The sequence below is a fragment of the Lasioglossum baleicum genome, chromosome 13 (genome assembly GCF_051020765.1).
Source record: "Lasioglossum baleicum chromosome 13, iyLasBale1, whole genome shotgun sequence".
Lineage (NCBI taxonomy): Eukaryota > Metazoa > Arthropoda > Insecta > Hymenoptera > Halictidae > Lasioglossum > Lasioglossum baleicum.
The window spans coordinates 607,481-631,628 of NC_134941.1; the positions used below are offsets into that span (position 1 = coordinate 607,481).

Here is a 24,148-nt window from a genome sequence, read left to right on the forward strand (position 1 = left end):
CTTAATTAATTGCAAAGCATGTCTAGTTGACAAATGTAGTTGCTGCAGCGCTGCGACCACAATTATGCGAATGTGTGTTAAGTTTGTTAACCCTAGCACTCCCAAGCCTCGAGCCGTCACGCGGAGTCCCAAGGAGGGGGCTCCTCGAGCTCATACTATTCTTTAAAAAATTGTTTTTTAACTGTTTGCGCTGGGAGCTATTTTAACTTGAAAACTAAACATTTCGGCTGCTCTTTACTTTACCGGACTCAAAATTTGTGCCTTTCTCCCATAAATTATGATGTATTTGATATGTAATCCAGTAGATTTGTACCCGGGGTTTCGATCCTGTAGGATCAATGGTTCAGGAGCTATGCTTGCTTAAAGTTGAGCACCTATTCAGCGTTTTGACCTCTGTACCGTTAACAATAAAACTACTAAACTGGATCTACTTGTTAGTAATAAAGTATCAGAAAATATTTACAGTGGAAAATACAATATACAGCAATATGACTCTTTTCCTTTGTCTTTACTGTAAGCACCTTTCTCTTATTATTCACCATTCTATACAAAATTAAAGCTGACAAAATGTGCCACAAGATTGATCGGATTCAGTTTTGAATTATTTGTTCGAGTCCGAGTTAGTGTTTTTCCTTCAATTTCAGTTTCAACACTTCAATTTCAATTTCAGTTTCAACACTTCAATTTCAACTTCACTTTCAATTTCAACACTCCAATTTCAACTTCAATTTTAACTTCACTTTTTCCAATTTTTCAGTTTCAACATCAATTTCTCAATTTCAACTTCAATTCCAACATCAATTTTCCAATTTCAACCTCAATTTTTCGGTTTCATCTTCAATTTCAAAACTTCATTTTCAACTTCAATTTCAATTTTAATTTTTTAATTTCAACTTTAATTTTTCAATTTCAACTTCACTTTCAACTTCAATTTTCACTGTCAGTATCAATTTTTCAATTTCAACTTCAAATGCGCGTAGAAGGTCCCCCTTTTCGGTATTCCGCTTATATCTCGGAAATTATGCGTCCTAGAAATAAGACTATTCTATACAAAATTAAAGCTGACGAAACGTGCCATAAGATTGATCGCATTCAAGTTTTCGCTATCTCGCATAGTTTCCGAGATATCCTCGCTCAAAGTTCAATAATTATGCTGAAGAGTTAGCTAGTCAAATAAGGCAGAAAACGTGAGACAAACATTTCTTTTTCACAATTAGTGAACTTCGAGCTCGTATATCTCGGAAACTATGCAAGATAGCGAAAAACTGAATCGAATTAATCCTGTGGCACATTTTGTCAGCTTTAATTTTGTATGGAATGGTCTTATCGGTAGGACACATAGTTTCCGAGATATAAGCGGAAAGCCGAAAAAGGGGACCTTCTACGTGCCTCCCTGCACCCCGCTCACCTTCTAGGCGTGGGGACTTTTAGTATGTTTATGTACTTCCTAACTAGTCCAAACAAAGTCCCAAAGTTAAAAATTGTGTTCCTTCCATTTCTCTCTACACCCCCCTTACGAGCATTCATTGACTGGACTAAATGGAGCATAATCATATATGCACTTAATAGATACAAGCTTGGTTCGTGGAAATCATAGCGGAAGTTCGATTACCTAAACACCGCTTACGCGAGAAAATCGTTTAACCGAACACTCGATTATCCAGACGATATTGTCTAACAAGGAGTGATTCTGATCCACTCCCCTCCGATTTCAATGAGTAGGGTGGTACGTCGACTTCTACAGAACGGAGCTGTAATTACAGTGAACCACGATAGTATTCGAACGCACTTTAAAACTTTCAAATAATCATTGAAGATAACTATGCCTTACACACCTGGTATTTTGTTTATCAAATATTAACGATATTTTTTAAATAACCGAAGAACTTTGGGACATCAAGGGAAACGTTACTTTTCAAAGCAGTGATTGTCCAGTAGAATTAAATATTATTAGTACTGTTATAGGATAAAGTATTACCAGTACTACAATACGACAAGTTTTCTGTTTTTGTTGTCGAGAAATTCTGTAGTAAACAGCTCGCTAACAGATTTTTATTTTCTTTTTCATTTAGCATAATTTTAACCCTCATCTGTCCCTAATTTCACAGACTGAATCTGTCCCTCGGTATCAAATTGACACAGTGATAAAAGATCTATGAAATAACAGGGTAAACAGTGATTTTTCGGTGTTTTTTAATTCAAATTGATGAGTTAACATTTACATCTTAGGTTTTTCGGTTGTTTCACATTAAAAAAACAAACGACACGAAGTTTCGGGACAATTTACCTATAAATAACAGAAGAGTATAACTTTTTTCGAGGAAACTGTGCCAAATTGACACGAGGGACGGATAAGGACTAATTAAAAAAAAGACTAAACATGCACACATGTGTCAGCCCATGGTCGCCTCTACGTCTCTAAAGTATATTCCACGAGAGAGCAACCCCGCGGAAAGACCAGTTTTCGTTCGTATTTACGCATCTCCGCCCTAATTGGTTCAAGAAAGTGGGGGATGGGTAGCGGAGTGAGAGATGATAGGCTCGCTGCGCCCCCACTATTTTCTAAGCTGCGCGGTACGGGGTTACTCTCTCGTGGGATATACATACTTTAGTACAGGCCGGAACATGTGATGTGGCAACACCGTATGCAGACCAAAATATTGTAGCGTTATTTATGGGCTCAGGGGCACAAAAAGGTAGGTCGTTGGATTCGTCTTGACGCCAGCTGTAACATGATGAAATAAAAAATGTATTTTAACATTTAAAGAATCAAAATGGTTTTTATCTTTTGTCGCAAACAATTTTTTTTCAAAATTTTAAATATGGAATTTTGTACATGTTTAAGTACTGTTCAACGTTTATTCGAAACTCTTGAAAAGTCGTGATAATGGAGTGCTTTGAGCACGATGTATACAAGAGTTTAGGTAGGTGTACAGAGCACTCGCAGATTTCATTTTGTTATCATCTAAATTAGTATTGTTATTAATATTTAAACATTACCAATCATTCTGTAAGTTTTTTACGATTTCAAAACTTTATTGACGATTTTGTTATACTATTGAGTTGAATCTGGAAAGATCTGGAACCAATTCTTTTTGGACTATAATTGCAAACTTCGAATGTAATGGTACAAGAAAGAATGCTTAATTCAGCTCAATAGTATAACAAAATCGTCAATAAAGTATTGAAATCGAAAAAAAACGTACAGAATGATTGTTAATATTCAAATATTAATATCAATACTAATTTAGGTGATAACAAAATGAAATCTGTGCGAAAGTGCTCTGTACACCTACCGAACTCTTGTATACACATACATCGTGCTCAAAGCATTTCATTATCACTACTTTTTAAGAGTTCGGATAATCTGGCGACAAAATGTTACGAATAAAAGTTGAACAGTACTTAGACATGTACAAAATTCTGTATTTAAAATTTCGAAAAAAATTTTTTTACGACAAGAAATAAAAACTATATTGATCTTTTAAATGTTAAAATACATTTTTTATTTCATAATGTTATAGCTGGCGTCAAGACGAATCCAACGAGCTACCTTGTTGTGACCCTGAGCCCATAAATAACGCTACAATATTTTATTCCAGTTTTTCGGCCAAATACCCCACTGTGGCGTCCGTCCGATCAGCTGGTTCGATCGAACTACTGCATATGCGCAGTAGCATCTATACATACATAGAGAAGACGGCCGTGATCTAATGTCAGACCATACAAATAAGGAGCATAACTGATCATTTCACTTTAAATCAGAATAATTTTTTTATGAATGGACCAAACGCGCGCGCGACTTCAATTTCTCTGTAATGCTAGAAGAATTCGTTTAGTAAATAACGTCTAATAAATAAGTTGAAAAAATGCATTTGGTCGGGGGGAATTGTGAAAAACAATACTAAAAATTGATTTTTATAACTTTTTTAGCTGACCCAGTAATGTAAATTCAAAAGATGTGTCTGGTCAACTGGTATAAATTACATACGCTCTGAAAATTTCATTGATATTAGTTAATTGGTTTGCGAATTATTAACGATCAAAAGTGGTAAAAATTGCAATGTTTCAAGATTTTTTCGGCCTTTTTCTACTAATTTCAATGAAATTTTCAGAGCGTATATAATTTATACCAGTTGACCAGACACATCTTTTGAATTTTCATTACTGGGCCAGCTAAAAAAGTTATAAAAATCAAATTTTAGTATCGTTTTTCGCAATTCCGTCCAAATACATCTTTTCAACATATTTTTTACACATCATTTACTAAACTAATTCTTCTAGCCTTACAGAAAAATTGAAGTAGTTTGGTCCGTTCATAAAAATGTTGTTCTGATTTAAAGTGTGTGGAATCAGATAGAGATACGGCATACGTATAGTATGTGTATAGGAAAGTCGAGAATTCAATAAAGATTCAGTGAAAATGCGACGTCACAAGATAATTCCTAAGATAATTTCAAAGTGGCTGACATACAGTCAGGCTTATAAGTATTCGTACAGCCTTTAAAACCGAATAACTTTTTTATGATCGGACAAACGACCTGACTTTTTTTTAACGATTAGAAGAATTGATTTACCAAATGACATGCAAAACAGATTTTGAAAAAATTGCAATTGCTAAGAATTACATGAGAAAGTAAAAGAGGAACCATTTATAACTCTTTTATTAGAGCCCGTAATGAAAATTTAAGATATGCGTTCTGTAGACCAGATAGACGCGCTAGCTGTTCATGAGCTAAAAAATGAAAGTCCTCATATCGATTTTTAACCAATGCACAGTGATTCTTAAATGACCATTACATTCGAAAACGATAATATTAATTAAAGTTATTAAAAACTCTTGTTACAATAAGCCTTCAAAGATCAAACTTTTTCAGATACGATTTATCACCAAAAAATTCAGTTTCTTCATAACGATGTCCTGGAAAACCTACTGAAGATTAAGTGCCCAAATTTTTTTTTTATGAATAATGTATATCTATGTTGAGAACGCCCCAGGAACTAAACGTTAATGTTCATAATTTATTATTTTAAAAAATGCTTAGTCAACTAAGGAAAATCGTCAAAGTTTTTCACCTTTGACAAGGGATAAGTTAAAATGCAGGGAGAGGCAGGAGCTCTAACAAAGTGGAACATTTTCAGTAAAGTCTCCTCTAAAAGATCCTGTAAAGATCTCGTCCCCCCTCGTCCCACCCTGGAAATTTTGATGGTTTAAAGCGTCGCGTGACACGCAATTCCGCGGCGAGTAGCGTTGCACGAAACGCATTGACGACCACTGACGACCACTCAGCGGCTCTTACGAGTCTAAAAACCTAACCCAGACCTATCTTATGAATTTTTTTGATTATACGGCCATTGATAAACATTCGAACTTCTTGCTAGCTTAGTTAAATAATTTGTATTTGAGAGACTATAGTAACTGCATCGTAGTATAGTATCACAGCAGTTTTTCCATATTGAAGACCTGTATTTTACCTTTGTTAAGAGGAATTATTGTATAGATTTTTGTTTATTCATAGATAAATAGAGTTATAAACGGAAAATCCGTATGATCAACTGAATATAGTCAGTGACTTTGTAAAATATAATACTTAATTTTGTTTAAATTTTTGTAATTCTTTATATATAAGACAGTAATAACACATTTTTGTGCTATTTCATTAAATGTAATAAACTTCATTCATTCAAAAATTATGGATTACTCTTGTTTGAATGCCTGAATAGCCAGTTTCCAATTATTATTTATTATTCACACGATTTTTCAGACATTTCCGGTGGTGTGACAAAAAAATGTTTCCTACAAAAAGTAATCAGTAATCAGTCTTCTACAAATCTCAATACAAAAAATTTGAATAATTTATTTTTTAAAATAAAAAATTGTGTTCACCTTGATTATTTATTTATAACTATATATTTTTTATTTAATAACATTATAGCTGACGCCAAGACGAATTCAACGACCTATTTAATGTGGTCTTTAAGTTTTGAAATAATGGTGAAATAGGCGTGAACAGCTATCGAGCCATTCTGGCCCACTGTGCGGCGTGCTGTGCCCCATCATATCTGTCAAAAACGTCTTTTGGTGACAGAAAAATACATTAGATTCTGCGGGTGTTTTCTTGATTTTTTCTCTACTTTGTACACTCATACTATTGGTTATGGGAATAAGTTTCCGCCCTTTTTTGTTGAAAAGAAGCGTACAAACCACACCCATAACGTGTAAATGTTTTCCAACAGTAGATCGATCGAAGATTAATTCAATTGACAGTTCTTTAAATGTTTGACGTGGATTTCCACCAAGTAATGCTGGCAAATCTGTATCTTCGAATTTTTTGGCACACCATCGCAATCTTTGCCCTTACGTCGAAATCATGGTTTTTAAAGGACCATCGTCCCCGTAAATATATAATAAATACATATAATATAGTAAATATATAACACCTTTCTTTAATACAAAATAATGCAACATGACTTCCCGCAAATGCTGCTTGCTTGGAACAAAAGTCGACATTTTTCACGCGAAAAATTGACTGCTGTTCACGCTTAAAACAATTGCCATTAACTGCGTTTCGAAGCTTAGACACACACCCTTCAAAAACATGTTGTACTACGTTCCATCAAATACGCGATCGGTACTTAAGTACAACGACATCTGTCAAAAGGGCGGAAACTTATTCCCATACCCAATATTAGATATATGCAAACATAATCTCGTTAAATCATGAGCAGAGCACGGTGTATTTAACCTTCCTCTTTAGAATGAGCCCTCACCCAGCCGAAAATCTGCTCAAATAAGGACAAAAACCTGCGTTTTAAAGTTTTTGTCCCTATACATATAGTTCCTCCAGTACCGGGACTTCCACCTTAAAAGGAATTGATATTCCCACTAGTGTGGGAATCACTGCACATAACAACGATTGACTGTCCAAACGTCATGTTTTATTTAGCCAGTTCAAAGAATCAAGGTTCTACTACGCGACTGACGACAGAACGATTCGCGCGATTGTTGTTTACAAGTGTATTTGTCCGTGTTCGCAGCAGCGCAGGGGCTAGAACAATGAGAATCAACGAAGGAAATCCTGTGGCGGCCGCTGCGTTTTCTTCGGAATCGATGACCACTTCCACCGGAAGCCCGAGCGACGATTATCCGGCGAATTCAGACCTTCCACTTCCTCTGACGACATTCTCCGTCCAGGACTGTGTTTACAAAGGCGAAGGGAATGCTAACGTCGTTATTACACTGCCGCAAGTAAGTCGATAAACCTCTTCTTCTGCTATCTGCTCGAATCAGTACGCAGAATTGTTCAAACTCGAATTTCGACGTTAGACACCTCTGTCTTTCATCGATGAATTTCATCGAACCGAGAATCATTGTTATATTACATAATAAGTCTACTAATAACACTGTCCAACAACCAAAAAACGTTTCGATTTTCACTTTGCCACTGTTATAGAGCTTCCTGCGCTGATTCCGCATCTGCCTTTAATTTTTCTCCTAGACGCACAGGTTTTGGGAAATATGAGTTTGAAAAAAGGCACATTTTTCAACTTTAAGCAAATATTATGATGTTATTATAAATGATATTGAATTGTTCTTTACAGCAAAAGATTCTGTAGACTTTCCCGAATACAGTTATATCCAATATTAATGCATTATGATTCTTTAAACATGTTTAAACAATCACACTGTCCAACAAATTTCAACTTTTTTATGATTTCAATATACTGTTGGGTCCTTCTTATAGAGTTTTTCGCGCTGATTCCGAATCTGTCCTTAATTTTTCTCCTATACGCACAGTTTTTGAAAAACATGGCTTTGAAAAAAAAACATATTTTTCAACTATAAACAAATATTGTGATGTCATTATAAAAGATATTGAATTGTTCTTTACAGCAAAAGATTCTGTAGACTTTCCCGAATACAGTGATATCCAATATTAATACATTATGATTGTTTAAACATGTTTAAACAATGATTAAAGACGGAAAGACACCACTTTTGCACCAATTTTTGAGGATATTTTTCAATTTATCTCAAAAAATTAGGGTCCAGCGGAAAATCGGACTATACCACGCGATAGAGCAGACTTTTATCTTGAGAAACCCCCCTGTGAAGTTTGCGACATCGACGTTTTTTTCGAACCAGAAAGCAAAATATCTTCGCCCGACATGAGTTGCCGCCAGTGGCGCTTACCACTAGAGCAGGCGTTCCACGGGATACGGCGCGCGGCGCACAGTGGGGTATTTGGCCCGAAAAAGTGGAAAATATTCGATTTCTAAATTTTTGCGTATGGCATAAAATTTTTGTTGTTCGTTGTAGTTAAAGGTCTGCAGAATAAGGCTGCAAAATTATTTTTTCTATTTGTACACCCGTGAAGTAGTAAACTTCATCGAAAGTCGAGAGATTTTAAGGCGCGCTTGGCGTTTTTAAACAGTCTCTAAGACAGCGTCTGTTCATTGGCGATTTTCAAGCGTTTGAAGGAAAATTCTGTAAATTCTTGTATTACAAAAGTTATTCAGGTAGGTATACAGAGCACTTTCGCATAGATTTTATTTTGTTATCATCTAAATTAGTATAGTTATTAATATTTGAATATTACCAATCATTCTGTAAGCTTTTGAAAAATTACAAAACTTTATTGACAATTTTGTTATAGTATAAAGCGATATTGAGTGCTCTTTTTGGTGTCATTACATTCGGTAAAGATTTGTGATTAGAAGCCAACAAAGTTTGATTCCGGATATGTCCGGATTCAAATTTTATAACTAATTTAGTATTAAGCGTTTAGCAGCGTTTCGCGTACGCCTGCATGTTCGGCTACGCTTCGCCTCAAATAAAGAAGAAATATTATCCGAGGTAGAAATTTCTGATGTGTTTTCGGATGAAAATTAATGGTAATAATTTAAAAATGTTCTTATAATACCGGGTGAGTCATCCAAAGTAAAACAGACGTATATCTTCGAAATTAAGCATTTTGGTTAAAAAATGTTTCTGACAAAAGTTGTATGGTTTAGAGGGGGCCATAAAATGGCGTCATTGATTTGACCTTGGATAGTCGTTTGAAAATCACGCGAAGGTCATCTTCAATTTCTTAAATAGAAAACCCCATTTTTTATTGCATATTCTTGTAGCTTGTTTTCAGAGCTTTTCAAAACGCTATAATAAAATATTTTTTTCTTAAATACTTTTCAAGTTATAATAGTGCAAATATTCCACTATCGCCTCGCTTTTTCAGGGGTTCTCGATAATCTGAGAAAAAAATGCTTCGAACAAAAGAGGAACAGTATTCAGTCGTCTACAAATTTCAATATATAAAAGTTAAAAAAAATTTTTTTTTTTCAAAAAATTGAGATAAATTTGATTTTTCAAATACTAAAATGTATTTTGGATTTCATAATGTTGTAGCTGATCTTAAGGCGAATCCACAACGATATACAATATTATAACCTTGAGCCTATAAATAACGCTACAATAGTTTTTTCCACTTTTTCAGGCCAAATATCCCACTGTGCGGCGCGGCGAACATGTTTAAACAATCATAATGTATTAATAAAGGAGGGATTGATATTGATCGCACGATTTCTAATTAGAAATAATAGTATTTTTCACGGCGCTACGGTTCGATCAGTTTCTACATTAATTAATTATAGCTATTGTAACGAAAAAAAAGGTGGTGTGTTTCGTCCTATAATGTATTAATATTGGATATCACTGTATTCGGGAAAGTCTACAGAATCTCTTTTGCTCTAAAAAAACAATTCAATATCTTTTATAATAACATCATAATATTTGTTCAAAGTTGAAAAATATGTCTTTTTTTAAAACTCAATTTTCTCAAAAATGTACGTCTAGGAGAAAAATTAAGGACAGATTCGGAATCACCGCGAAAAACTCTAGCAGAATCGTATAGTGGGAATCGAAATACTTTTTGGCTGTTGGACAGTGTAATTAACGGAGCTCAAGTTGTGTGTGTGTGTGTGCTCGTTACCAATCTAGAGTATTGTTTGATGTGTACTTTTGATCATATCCCATCATCCTCTATATGTAACTTTTGCCCAGTAAAACCACGCCTGGTCGATCTGCTACTTTTTCATTTGTATTCGTTATAATTTTCTGACATTCTGCGTCATTTTTACCGAGCATAAACCAGTTTCGTCGGTTCACTACTACTTTTTCTCTGGTGTGAGTCATATACAAGTTTTCCGACGTCCTACGTTACTACTTTTTCATTCATCTCCGGCACCATATGCCGGACAATCGTTCCCGTTTTCCTCCTCGAGATAGTTTTGTTGAATATACTTCGGTATACCTCCTCTATCTGCCGAGTATTACAAATTACTCTGCGGTAACGTAAAAATTGGCATTTTGGGATCTGGATGGACATAGATTGGACTTTAAGAAAGTATGTACAATCGATCACTTCTGAACTCCTCATTGCGATGTTGAGGCGCCAATTTTGGTAACCGTGAAATGCAAGTCCTTGCATTTGCGTATACGTAAGTTCTACACAGTCATCAAGCCTCACCCTTAACACTGGAAATAACTAACTGAAATTTTATATTCGGTGTTCTCTCCCTCACTCGAGATTCACATTCAATTTGTGGTCTCACCTTTATAATTGAGATATTAATGGCCAGTTGAGATTCTTCCGATTAAAATAAGTCCGAACACGATGTAAACCGGACTATTTTTATCAATTTAAGTAAATATGTATATGTACAAGGTGTAAAGAAATGTTTGGTCCAATTCCTCTGTATTCCTCTCGGCTAGATAGATCGATTTCTTCTTAATTGCTTTCTTCTCAGTCACTCTCTTTTTAATTGTGTGCATTGTATTTTTTATCCTCCTCTTGGCCAAATCATATTACATACATCTGCGTATCTCGTAGATCGATGAACAATTTATTGCTCATCGATTCTTCTGAAAAATCTTCGCAGTCTTCAGTGATGAACAGTCTTCAATGGATATTCGCTCACGATTTATATTTGGAAATGACTCGATCATTTATTCGCTACGCATTTATTTCGTTCAATAAAGATCCAAATTCAAAATGAGGTTTCCTAATTCTATCGCACGCAATGTGGTGTAATATACGATAGTTCGACATTGATTACACTGTCCAACACCGTTCCACAACTAATGTTGGATGGTTCTTATAGAGTTTTTCGCGCTGATTCCGAATCTGTTTTTAATTTTTTTCCTATACGCACAGTTTTTGAGAAACATGACTTTGAAAAAACAAACATATTTTTCAACTTTAAACAAAGATTGTGGTGTTATTATAAAAGATATTGAATTGTTCTTTATAGCAAAAGATTCTGTAGACTTTCCCGAATGCAGCGATATCAAATATTAATACATTATGATTGTTTAAACATGTTTAAATGTAGCAAAAATAAAAAAAAAAATTTCCGCGCGTGTAGTAACGATGAAACCACATTTTCTTGAAATTGTGAAAGTTTAACGAATTTTCTCAAGGTTAAAAAACGTTCGTATCATAATTTCCCTATTTTTCCCATATTCTGCAAAGTTTCAGCTTTAATTCTAAAAAAATTTAATCGCTCTACCTCATTTCTATCGAAAGTTCTTTGATTTTGAATCGAGTTAGGTTAGGAAGGGCTATCTTTCCTGTCTAAATTGTGTGGTTGTTGAATATCGTGCGATCTTTTTTATTCGAGTTATTCAACATTGAGGTAAATATGGGCTTTTTAACTTTAACTGGCTCCAGTAAGCGAAAAAATTATCGTAGAATCTTTTGCAAAAAAGCGATAGAAAGAGCGATTTCTTGCAAAATCCTGAGGTCGTAGACAAATTTTGAGATCAGATTTGAAATCAGCGTGAAAAAATCTACGAGAAATGATATACAGCATGTTTAAAAAAAATTTTTTCCGCGCGTTGTACTGGAGAAACTACATTTTCTTGAAATTCTACATGTTTATCGAATTTTCTCCACGTTAAAAAACGTTCGTACCATAATCGCCCTATTTTTCCCGTATTCTGTCAACTTTCAGCTTTAATTTAAAAAAATTTCATCGCTCTACCTCATTTCTATCGAAAGTTCTTTGATTTTGAATCGAGTTAGGTCGAAAGTACCCACTGTGCGGCGTGTGGCGCGGCGCGGCGCAGCGAACGCCCGTTGTAGTGGTGAGCGCCACTGGCGGCAACTCATGTCGGTCGAAGATATTTTGCTTTCTTTTTCGAAAAAAACGTCGACCATGCAAACTTGAAATGGTAGTTTCTCAAGATAAAAGTCTGCTCTATCGAGTGGTGATATAGTTCGATCTTCCGCTTGACTCTTATTTTACCACGTTTTTATTAGCTCGCTTTCTTGTTTGTTTGTCTGTTTGTCTGTCTGTCTGTTTGTCTGTTTGTCTGTTTGTCTGTTTGTTCGGTGGCAAATTTTGCAATTGATTTTAAACTAACTTCCTGATGAGCTAGAGACTTGAAATCGGTTACATGGCTCAGAACTGGATGACAATGCATTATTCAAAAAAAAAAATTTTTTAAAAGTCTATCCGTTTCGGAGATATAACAATTAAATATTTACCTGTTCACCCCCCCGCGAAACCTACGTCATCGCGTTTAGCGACCGCCACGCCACGCGACAGCGCTCCCTACTCCACTACCCGTTCCCTCTCTAACTCATCCCCACTCCACTGACCCGATTCGCACCGAAGGAGCTCAGTGTGCGTCCGTGTGTGTCAGTGTGCGTTTGAGCTCCGTGCGGTCTTTACAAAGTTACTACGTATTATTATACTATAATGTTTGTTTACCAATCGAAGGGACAGTTACACCGAGATTTTCGGTCGAACCTTTATCTTTGACATTTTACCACGGCGTTCGTTTTCGATATGACGCGTCGCAATACCGTCTGAAATTTACTACATGTCTCTGTTATAATCTCATAAAAATGTTCAAAATCGATTGTAAAATTTCACACATACAAGACTAAAAAGCAGAAAATAATTATTTAAATAAAAATAAATTTTTTAAAAATACCACGTTTTTAAAATGGACTAAAAAGTATAAAATAATTTTTCCTAGCCCCGTACAGATTCCTAACCACGTACAGATAATCCTGAAAATTTGTGATTGTGAATTTTTAACATCTACGCAAATACTTGTAAGATTTAAAACGAAAAACGTGGGGCGCATGCAATAGATAATTGATGCATGAATAGTTCACCTAAATTACTAAAAATTTTATTGCTTCGCAAATGATATGAACTGTTGTGTGAGATTTCTCAACGGCTTCTACTCTCTACACTCCTTACTATTATCTTGCGGCCCACGTTTTTCGTTTTAAATCTTACAAGTATTTGCGTAGATGTTAAAAATTCACAATCACAAATTTTCAGGATTATCTGTACGTGGTTAGGAATCTGTACGGGGCTAGGAAAAATTATTTTATACTTTTTAGTCCATTTTAAAAACGTGGTATTTTTAAAAAATTTATTTTTATTTAATTTTAAGATATGGTAAATTGAAAAATATCCTCAAAACTTGGTGCAAAAGTGGTGTCTCTCCGACTTTAATCATTGTTTAAACATGTTTAAACAATCATAATGTATTAATATTGGATATCACCGTATTCCGGAAAGTCTAAGGAATCTTTTGCTGTAAAGAACAATTCAATATCTTTTGTAATAACATCACAATATTTGTTTATAGTTGAAAAATATGTTTTTTTTTCAAAGCCATGTTCCTCAAAAACTGTGCGTATAGGAAAAAAATTAAAAGCAGATGCGGAATCAGCGCAAGAAACTCTATAAGAAGGACCCAATAGTAATTAGGGAACATAAAAAAAGTTTAAATTTGTTGGACATTGATTATCAACATTAGTATTTAATATTTAGTTTCTCGTACAACATTATTAGATTAAGCATAGACAGAAATTCAAAAGGTATATGTTATAACATCATGGACGTGAACCACCGGACGTGACAACTGAAAAAAATCCCATTTTGATATTACAATCGAGAAATGAGGACGCGAATCCCGCTGCCTTGCAATCCTGGAAACGAGTCTACCACCTTAATGATTTTAATGGAGGAGAAATTATATATTGACATCTTGAATTTTTAAAATTTTTCAACAATTTTCAATTTTACCTACTGAATTTTGCTATAAACACATAAAGATCCGCAGTCTAGTCATTACGCACGTATTCACGACTGATCGTATTCAGTATACTTACCTACATACATATTGCATATGTTGTATAATTAAATACTTTCGTCCTCCTTTTTTTCTGATAAGTACACTCATATACGATGATAGCGAATGTGTTATTAGTATATTTACTTGGAATTTGTATTTCATCGGAGCGTGAGCGAACCGACGCGATAGTCTGTAAATATCGAGCCTAAGTGTTACGTATGCACTTGCGAAAATCGTGGAAAAGGGGAATGAACTTTCGGTTGATTTCAGTGCCTTTGAAATTTTATTCTGTGAAAACATTCGCAGTGCGATGCACAGTGCGGTATTTCGCTGTAAAACGGGAATAAAATATTGTACCGTTATTTATGGGCTCAGGGTCATAAATAAGTAGGTCGTTGTATTCGTCTTGACTCCAGCTATAAGATTATAAAATAAAAATTGTACTTTGACATTTAAAAAATCAAAATAATTCTTATTTTTTGTCGAAAAATATGTTTTTTCGACATTTTAAATATACAATTTTGTACATGTCTAAATACTGTTCAACTTTTATTTCAAACGTTTTGTTGTCAGATTATCCAAACTCTTGAAAAGTAGTGATAACTGAATGCTTTCATTACGATGTATTGAGTTGAGATAGGTGTACAAACTCTTTACAGATTTCATTCTGTTACCATCTAAATTAGTATTGTTATTAATATTCCAACATTACCAATCATTCTGAAAGTTTTCTTTTCGATTTCAAAACTTTATTGACGATTTTGGTAAACCATTCCGCTGTATTCCGCACTCCTTGTACCATTACATTCGATAAAGGTTTACGATCATAGTCCAAAAGGAATTGGTTCCGGATAGTTCTGAATTGGAGAGTTATAACTAGACTGCGGATTTTATGCATTTATCACAATAATGGATAAGCACAATTTCAAGCAGTGGACATATTAGAAAGATTTAAAGTCATCATTAAAAGAAGAAAGAAATTTTTAATTCGCTGCTCTGTCTTCCAATCAATGCAAACATTTTTTATTTTGCATAAAGCTCCGCAGTCTAGTTATAACTAATTTAAGTAGAAATGAGCGTCGAATATGGCGACTTTCGTTTCGACATCGAAAAAAAACTTGCAGAATGATTGGTAATGTTCAAATATTAATAACAATATTAATTTAGATGATAACAGAATACTGCCCTGCACATCTACCTGAACTCTGTACATCGTACTCAAAGCATTTCATTATCGCTACTTTCCAACAGTTCGGATAATCTGACGACACAATGTTTCGAATAAAAGTTGAACAGTACTTAGACAAGTACAAAATTCAATATTTAAAATTTCGAAAAAATTCTTTTTTCGACAAAAAATAAAGATTATTTTAGTTTTTTAAATGTTAAAATACATTTTTTATTTCATAATGTTATAGCTGGCGTCAAGACGAATCCAACGACCTACTTTTTATGACCCTGAGCCGATAAATAAGCCTACAATATTTTATTCCAGTTTTTCGGCCAAATACCCCACTGTGCGATGTGGTACATATTCCATTAGTCGTTAATCGAGATTATTTGTTACGTTAAAAAATTCTGACAGCAGTTAGAGTCGCTGTGTTCCGCAATTCACGTTCCACCGGAAACAGACTGCTTTATTCTAGTGTGTTGGACATGAGGGACTGCCATTCCTTCGCTGTCATTGTTTCTAATATTCTTTTCTTCGCGACTTTCAAAATGTAATTTATTGGCAGAGCGAATAGCGCGTTTCCGCTTTCCGCTTATTCAAATGGTTCATTTGATTCGCTCAGAAATCAATGTTCTCGCTGATGTCATAGCCGGGGATCTTCATTGAATCGACGTACGCTGGCAACACGTTTGATGTGCGACCGTATTAGCGGACTGGCTGCCTTGGTTTGCACGAGGTACGCGAATTTCTCGCAAGCATCTGTTTGCTGGGAATTCGTGACTATGCTACAAACAGTTCGCGCATACGGTAAATACGAGATTTAATCATCTAATTACCGGCAAATTAGCGATCCACGTGTCTATAGTTCTCGTTAATGTCTGTCAATCGTACATGAGTAACGTATCAGAAACACACGTTTCTGCGAACGACAGTTGTGTAACTGCAGTTGTGTAACTGTTCCGAAGGGGCAATGGTATCCTTTTGATTTCGAAGCAGGGTAAGAGGATAACCACCCTCCCTAAAGCAGACACGGTGAAATTTTGTATACATACATACATACATACGTTTATTTATTTAATGTTGCTTCAACATCAAAGGTCATTAGCAACACGGTACATTTTCTTACAATATTTTATACATATTAGTATTTTTGATATACTGGACAAGACCGGCGATATACTCCTCAGAACCTAACAGAATGGGTAAGGATCCAGGCAACTTAGCATTTTTCTTTCATTCTCATATTTTTTGCATTTTATTATTAGATGATTCATGTTAACTGGTACTTTACATATATCGCAGATCGTGTTTTCATTTTTGATACAGTCAAACCTGTTTGGCACAAAAAAAATATTCACAAAATTCATAAATAGCTGTAACAAATAATCTTTCACAACGTATTAAAGAACATTTTTTTTATGCGGTGGAGAGGGACCGCATAAAAAAAGTCTCACTTAGAAAATATGTCAAAGCTTTACGAAATAGCAAGAAAGTGCTTTCCAAACAAAATAAATAATTAAATCACACATGGGAACATTTTAAAAAATTTTAATTTCTCATTTTAAACATAGAGAAATTTTCGAAATATACATAATTCAATACATATACAGGATATCCTGCTGAAATGAGATCAGCAGGATATCTCGGAAGACGTAGTCGTTATCAAAAAAGTGTTCCTACAAAAGTTGTTTGGTATGACGGGCTACATTGCGTAGTATTCATTGTTTTCTTGTGGGTGGAGTGGTGGAGGACATTTCAAGGTCACCTTGAATTTTTTTAATGCAATGTCCTATTTCTTATACCATAGATCGATAGAATATCAAATTCTGAGTATAAAAGTGTTGACCTTCATATGTCCTAAAATAGTTGACGAGATACAACCCTCAAAAGAATTAAGGGATCACTTGTGCGAACCCGAAAAATTGGTCCCACTTTACGTGATCATAACTCCGTCAAAAATTGCCGTATCATAATCGTTAAACAATGGTTTGAAAGCCAGAAACCTCTAGTTTCAGATGCTCTGTTTCAAATTGTTGCTATGTTGGTTTTTTAGAAAGTTATAGCGAGATGAAGACAACATTGACGCGGTTAACAAAAATTTAGTGTAACTTTGGAACATCACACGGGGAGCAACAAATTTTTTTGATAAATCGCGTTAATATCATTTGGAAGGGCTATCTTTCCTGTCTAAATTGTGTGGTTGTTGAATATCGTGCGATCTTTTTTATTCGAGTTATTCAACATTCAGGTAAATATGGGCTTTTTAACTTTAACTGGCTCCAGTAAGCGAAAAAATTATCGTAGAATCTTGTGCAAAAAAGCGATACAAAGAGCGTTTCTTTCTCTTCAAGACACTCCTTTTGTTTTTTTCAATTTCATTAACATTTCGATATACCAGGTGTTGTTTCTGAAAATATGTTTAAAAAATGCACAATTTCCATTTTTCCTTTATATGTACCATGATCCGAACGTCAGATCCGAGCAGAGATACTGCCGATTCGATTGCGTACCCCATGAACTCGCTGCGACAATTTTTTACCTATGGCAGCTGTGTTTGAAGTTAGTGTTTCGCAGAAATTAGCGCGCCGCGTACAGCGCCAGCCCACAGTGGGAAATTTGGACCAAACTCGATTCAAAATCAAAGAACTTTCGATAGAAATGAGGTAGAGCGATGAAATTTTTTTCAAAATTAAAGCTGAAAGTTGACAGAATACGGGAAAAATAGGGCGATTATGGTACGAACGTTTTTTAACGTGGAGAAAATTCGATAAACATGTAGAATTTCAAGAAAATGTAGTTTCTCCAGTACCACGCGCAGAAAAAATTTTTTTTAAACATGCTGTATATCATTTCTCGTAGATTTTTTCACGCTGATTTCAAATCTGATCTCAAAATTTGTCTACGACCTCAGGATTTTGCAAGAAATCGCTCTTTGTATCGCTTTTTTGCACAAGATTCTACGATAATTTTTTCGCTTACTGGAGCCAGTTAAAGTTAAAAAGCCCATATTTACCTCAATGTTGAATAACTCGAATAAAAAAGATCGCACGATATTCAACAACCACACAATTTAGACAGGAAAGATAGCCCTTCCAAATGATATTAACGCGATTTATCAAAAAAATTTGTTGCTCCCCGTGTGATGTTCCAAAGTTACACTAAATTTTTGTTAACCGCGTCAATGTTGTCTTCATCTCGCTATAACTTTCTAAAAAACCAACATAGCAACAATTTGAAACAGAGCATCTGAAACTAGAGGTTTCTGGCTTTCAAACCATTGTTTAACGATTATGATACGGCAATTTTTGACGGAGTTATGATCACGTAAAGTGGGACCAATTTTTCGGGTTCGCACAAGTGATCCCTTAATTCTTTTGAGGATTGTACATACAATTAGGAGCATAATTGATTACACACATTTTATATCAGAATAACTTTTTTATGGATGGACCAAACGACTTCAATTTCTCTGTAAGGCTAGAAGAATTAGTTCAGTGAATGACGTCTAAAAAATATGTTGAAAAAATGAATTTGGTCGGAATTGTGAAAAACAATAGTAAAAATTGATTTCTATAACTTTTTTAGCTGGGCCAATAACAAAAATTTAAAAGATGTGGTTAGCCAACTCGTATAAATTTTATACGTTCTGAAAATTTCATTGAAATTGGTTAACTGGTTTACTAGTTATAAACGATCAAAAGTGGTAAAAATTGCAATTTTTCATGAATTCCGGCCTTTTTACCACTTTTAATTAAATTAGCCAATTTCAATGAAATTTTCAGAGCGTATATAATTTATACGAGTTGATCAAACACATCTTGTAAATTTTCGTTATTGGCCCAGCTAAAAAAGATCCAGTTTACTATTTAGTGAGTTTACTATTGTTTTTCACAATTTCGACCAAATGCATTTTTTCAACATATTTTTTAGACGTCATTTACTAAACTAATTCATCTAGCCTTACAGAGAAATTGAAGATTATTAAATTAAAAAAGTTATTCTGATTTAAAGTGTGTGCGATCAGTTATCCTCTCTCGTAACTATATGTATATTGACACCTTCAATTTAAAAACTTTTCCAACAATTTTGAATTCCATCTACTCAATTTTTCTATAAATGCATACAGATCCGCAGTCTAGTCACTATACATATAGTTAAAAATTTCCGTGCTCTCTTGAATAAAGAACATGCCACAGTGAAAGAGTGCCTAAGTACATACTTTCGCCAACATAACGGTCGTTCCAGGGAAGAAATGTTTTTTCTCTAAACACGTGAAATGTCCCACTCGTTTGAAAGAACCTATAGAGGAATTGTTATTCGACTACTGTCTCGTCCCGCTACGATTCGTATTTCCTTCATAAGTAATATTATTACGTACTCGCGTCCGCTGCCATCCTTCCTGCTCGCGTGTCTTTCCCGGATTTCCAGGAGTTACATTCGCCGGAAATATTTTTTGTATTCGTCGAATCCTAAGTAGATCTTGCATAGAAACCGTTTCGTTCGGTAGACCCCGTATAGGAACTGATTCGTTTTCATCATTCTTCTTGAGTTACAGCCACGCCTCGCGGCTCGATCTTATTACAATACCCTGCCCACTTTCGGTGACGTTCACCTCATCTTTTACGTACTCTTCATCATCGACTCTAGTCACGTATTTCGTCCTCGAGATCAGTCCACGTCCACAGACAAAAAAACGCCGCGAGAATTTCAGATTGTTTGCGACGACTCTGCCGGGAAGGAACAAAACGGCACGGAGCGACGCGACGACGGATTGAATGGCACAGACTTTTCAGTTGCGTGTGTCCTCAATGTAGTTTTCTTTGTTCAGTTGAACGCAGTGTCGACAGATTAAGGATTGAGCCGTACACAGGCCAAATCGATTAACTCCACTTTTTTAAATATTTGAAATTTATGTTTTTTCTCGTCCTCTGTTTTACCGATTTCCACCGATTACAGTGACCGACGACTCGCAGTGATTGAATGCGAGAAACAGACATCAGCGCTCGAACCGGAAGTGTATCGTGTCACAGAACCCTCGTTTTTGTATTTCTGTATTTAACAAACTGTGTGTTTAAAAACGTATGGTTTAACATAATAAACGTTGCATTGACATTGTATGTGTCCCTGCCAGCGGGGTGGCCTCCAACTTTTTCTATAAGACCCCTACATCTCTCGATATTTAAGAAAATGTATGTCTCTTGACAGTAGCAGCACTGTCGCGCCGCCCAATGCTTCTCGCGGCTCCGCCACATTCTGCCAAATAATGCAAATTACGCCTCGAAAACGCAAAAGTAAGCCAAATTGGGATACGTACCCGCTATATTCATCTTTTATCTAGCGATCGTGACTACGTAGGGGCCCCACATGCGCATTAGCGAGACGTGGTTTGTTAAATGCCGAACTCTTGCAATTCTGTGTACGTACAGTGACTCCCACTAATATTCGGACACACTTAAAAACACCATAAATTTTTAAATTTTGGACTATGCGATTTCAACTTCTTTGGGAAGCTAGAGCAATTAGTTTACTACAGGACGTGAAAAGAAACTTTTTCAAAAATTGCATTTGGTCGGAATTGTAGAGAAAATACTAAAAGTTGCATTTTAAAACTTTTTTATGCGGGTCTATACTGAAATTTTAAAAAATACGTTTTGTAGATTTGTGTCAATTATATGCACTGTGAAAGTTTCATAGAAATCAGTTACAGGCCGAAAATCGTGAAAAACTGGAATTTTTACCATCTTTAAACTTTAAACGTTTGTAGCTCATTACAACGTCGACCAATTTTGATGAAATTTTCAGAATATGTTTAATTGATACTGATCTACGACATGTGTTCTGTAAATTTTCCATATAAGCCCACATAAAAAAGTTGAAAAATACAACTTTTAGTATTTTCTCTGCAATTTCGACAACTTGCAGTTTTCTTCAAACATTTTTATCACGTTGTGTAGCAAACTAATTGTTCTAACTTCTCCAAAAATTTCAGGTCGTATATTCCCATATTAAAAAAATTTATGGTGTTTTTAAGAGTGTCCGAATATTAGTGGGAGTCACTGTATATGTGTCTAGCGGTGTGTGAGTGTGCCACCACACTCTCGCTCGAAAACCGATCGGCACCCTTAAGAATCGAAGATAAAATGAAGGTATTTATTCATATGTTTATTCAATAGCACGAAAAATTATCTCGAAAATAGCAAGAATTAAATAGAACAGAATGGAAAATATGTTATTGAATAAATCTATGGATAAGTATCTGAATTTTAGCTTTCAATTTTAATTTACAAACGCTACGATCTTTCGTTCCAACCCAATATCTGAACGCACTTTAAAATAGACTAACTTTTTTATAATTGTACCAAACGGCCTGACTTTTTTGAGCAATTAGAAGAATTGATTCACCAAACGTCATGCAAAAAAGATTTTGAAAACATTGCAATTGTTAAGAATTACATGAGAAAGTAAAATAGGCACGGTTTATTAGAGTCCGTAATGAAAATTTAAAATATGCGTTTTGTAGATGTATGTTAGGTATACACATGCTGGAAATTTCATCGAAAATTTCATCTTACAAACATTTAAAAATCTGTGGATTTTAAGCAGAAACTCACCAAAAGTCTCGAAAAACTATGATTTTCACCACATTTAACCGTTTGTAGCTCTTGGGTATGTTAATCGATTTTGATAACATTTTCAGCATGTGTATAATATAATTAACGTAGATCTACAAACATATATTTTAAATTTTCATTAGGGGCCCAAGTAAAAAAGGTTTAAAGAATGCTTTTTTTATTTTTGCACGCAATCTTGTAAATTGTAATTTTTGGGAAATCTGTTTTGTATATCATTTAGTAAACCAATGCTTCTAATTGCTTACAAAAAATCAATTCGTTTGCTATAATTATAAAAAAGTTATACTGTTTTAAAGTGCGGTCAAATACTTTCGTGGTTCACTGTATGTTTGTACATATACTATGTACAGTATGTATACATTCGTAAGATTAGTAATATACATATTTTCTTGAAACTTCAATACAGTATTTGATTGAACTGCGTCTGTGTTTGCACTGTGTTTGCATATGAATGTGGAAATAAATGTTAATAAAACCCGCAATTTTAATCCTGATGAAACGTCGGTTTTCAACTTCAACACGTCGACAATAAGATCCGCTACATTTGCATATTGCATGCGAGACGAGGAAAATTGTTATCGGTATATTAATATTTAACACCTCCCGATAACATTACAGTCTATCGCTACATAAATGCGCCTTTTTATCCTACAGCTCCGAGTCAATATTTTTCATGTCATCCTTCCATCACTTATGTGTACTTTGTTGCGTATTATCGTCGCCTTGAAATAAGTCACGCTCATCCTTTTGCAAAACGCTTGTGTGTTTCACAACACCACGGGAGGTTCAAATAATTACTTACGTGAAAACATAAAAATTTATTGCAGGTGTGGCGTGAAAAAAGGGATAGATTTTTATGAATATTAACGTAAATGATATAAGGTGAACTGTACAATGATTGGCACCCTAAGCCAAAATCGTAGTAAAAATCTTTTTATCTCTTTTTGAAATGTTAGTTAGCAGAGATTTTTCAGTAAAATCAAACAGTTTTACGAGCCATAAATATTTTATTAACACGCTTATATTAGCTTGCCCAGTTGTCGTTGTTGTTGTTGTATACGTCAAATCTTGTAATCGAATTATAAACCACTTCTCGATGAGCTAGAGACTTGAAACTTTAAACATAGCTCAGAACTGTGAACAAATTAAAAAAACTGCGTTCAGGAGAAAAAAATTTTAATATTAACCGCCACACCTCGTCGCGCGACGCTCGGTAGTACGTCATCGCGTTCAGCGGTCCCCACTCCGCGCGCCAGGGCTCCCTACTCCACTACGTGTTCCCACTCCACTGACCCATTTCGCACCGAAGGAGCTCATTGACAGTCAGTGCAGAGCAGGGGGTGTAAGCTGTAATGGAAATATTTCAACCACTATGTTGCGCGCCCGGAATACAGGCGGCGTTGGTGTCGCTGCAGTTTTTGCGTGCGTATGCCTATCGCCCAGAAGCTATACGAGAGTCATTCTTTGCGATACATATACCAAAATTTTCGATGGTTTTATAAGATCGACGGTGGGCCAATCGGCTAAAACAGGCATGCACAGCTCTTTGCTCTCAGAGCAGCTCCCGTACTCCCAAGTTGCTCCCCGTATGCTCTCAGAGCAGATCGGACGTATAGAAGGGGAACCCACTAAGCGTGACTTGTAAACAGAGCACGAGAGAAGACGAGTGGGAGGGGCGTGGGGAAGTGGAGAGCGCGCCGGAGTGGTCAGACTACAACAACGTAGACGCCGCCCCCACTCTCATACGCTCTTCTTCTCGTCTTCTCTCGTGCTCCGTTTACAATTGGTGGGTTCCCCTTCCATACGTCCGAGCAAGATCACTGCTCCGACCCTGCTCAGGAGCAGGGTCGATTGCTCCTGCTCCCAAATCGTCCACCTGTGCATGCCTGGGCTAAAGAGTTGGACTACCAAGCGGTAGACCGAGGTTCGAATCCTGTTGGGGTAAACAGTTTTTTCCAACCGTCTACCGCTTTTTATCTATATGTATATACTGTCATTAGTTCGCCCCCGGTTCATAGGCGGCGCTAAAATACTGGTCACATTTTTAACACGGCAACTTACCCCCCCTGGTGCAGAGCTTCGTTTGTGTACACCTTTCCTTGCGCATGCGCGAGAAGAGAGTAACGTATCTGCTATTGGGTAGCAGAGCGGCCAGATCCCTGAGGCAGCTATGCAGGGTGAGTC

General features: G+C 35.6%; 1 protein-coding gene across 6 annotated transcripts in view; it reads left to right on the plus strand.

Moving 5' to 3' along the window:
• The window catches only part of Ipk1 (Inositol phosphate kinase 1), a 188,046-nt gene that overhangs the window by 39,229 nt on the left and 124,669 nt on the right, over window positions 1-24,148 (plus strand). For 3 of the 6 annotated variants that reach the window (XM_076437248.1, XM_076437252.1, XM_076437250.1), the window contains exon 2: window positions 7,039-7,249. In XM_076437248.1, coding sequence (XP_076293363.1) covers window positions 7,039-7,249 — 211 coding nt within the window. The remainder of the gene's footprint in view (window positions 1-7,038; window positions 7,250-24,148) is intronic. The other 3 variants (XM_076437249.1, XM_076437253.1, XM_076437251.1) reach the window with 1 other exon arrangement.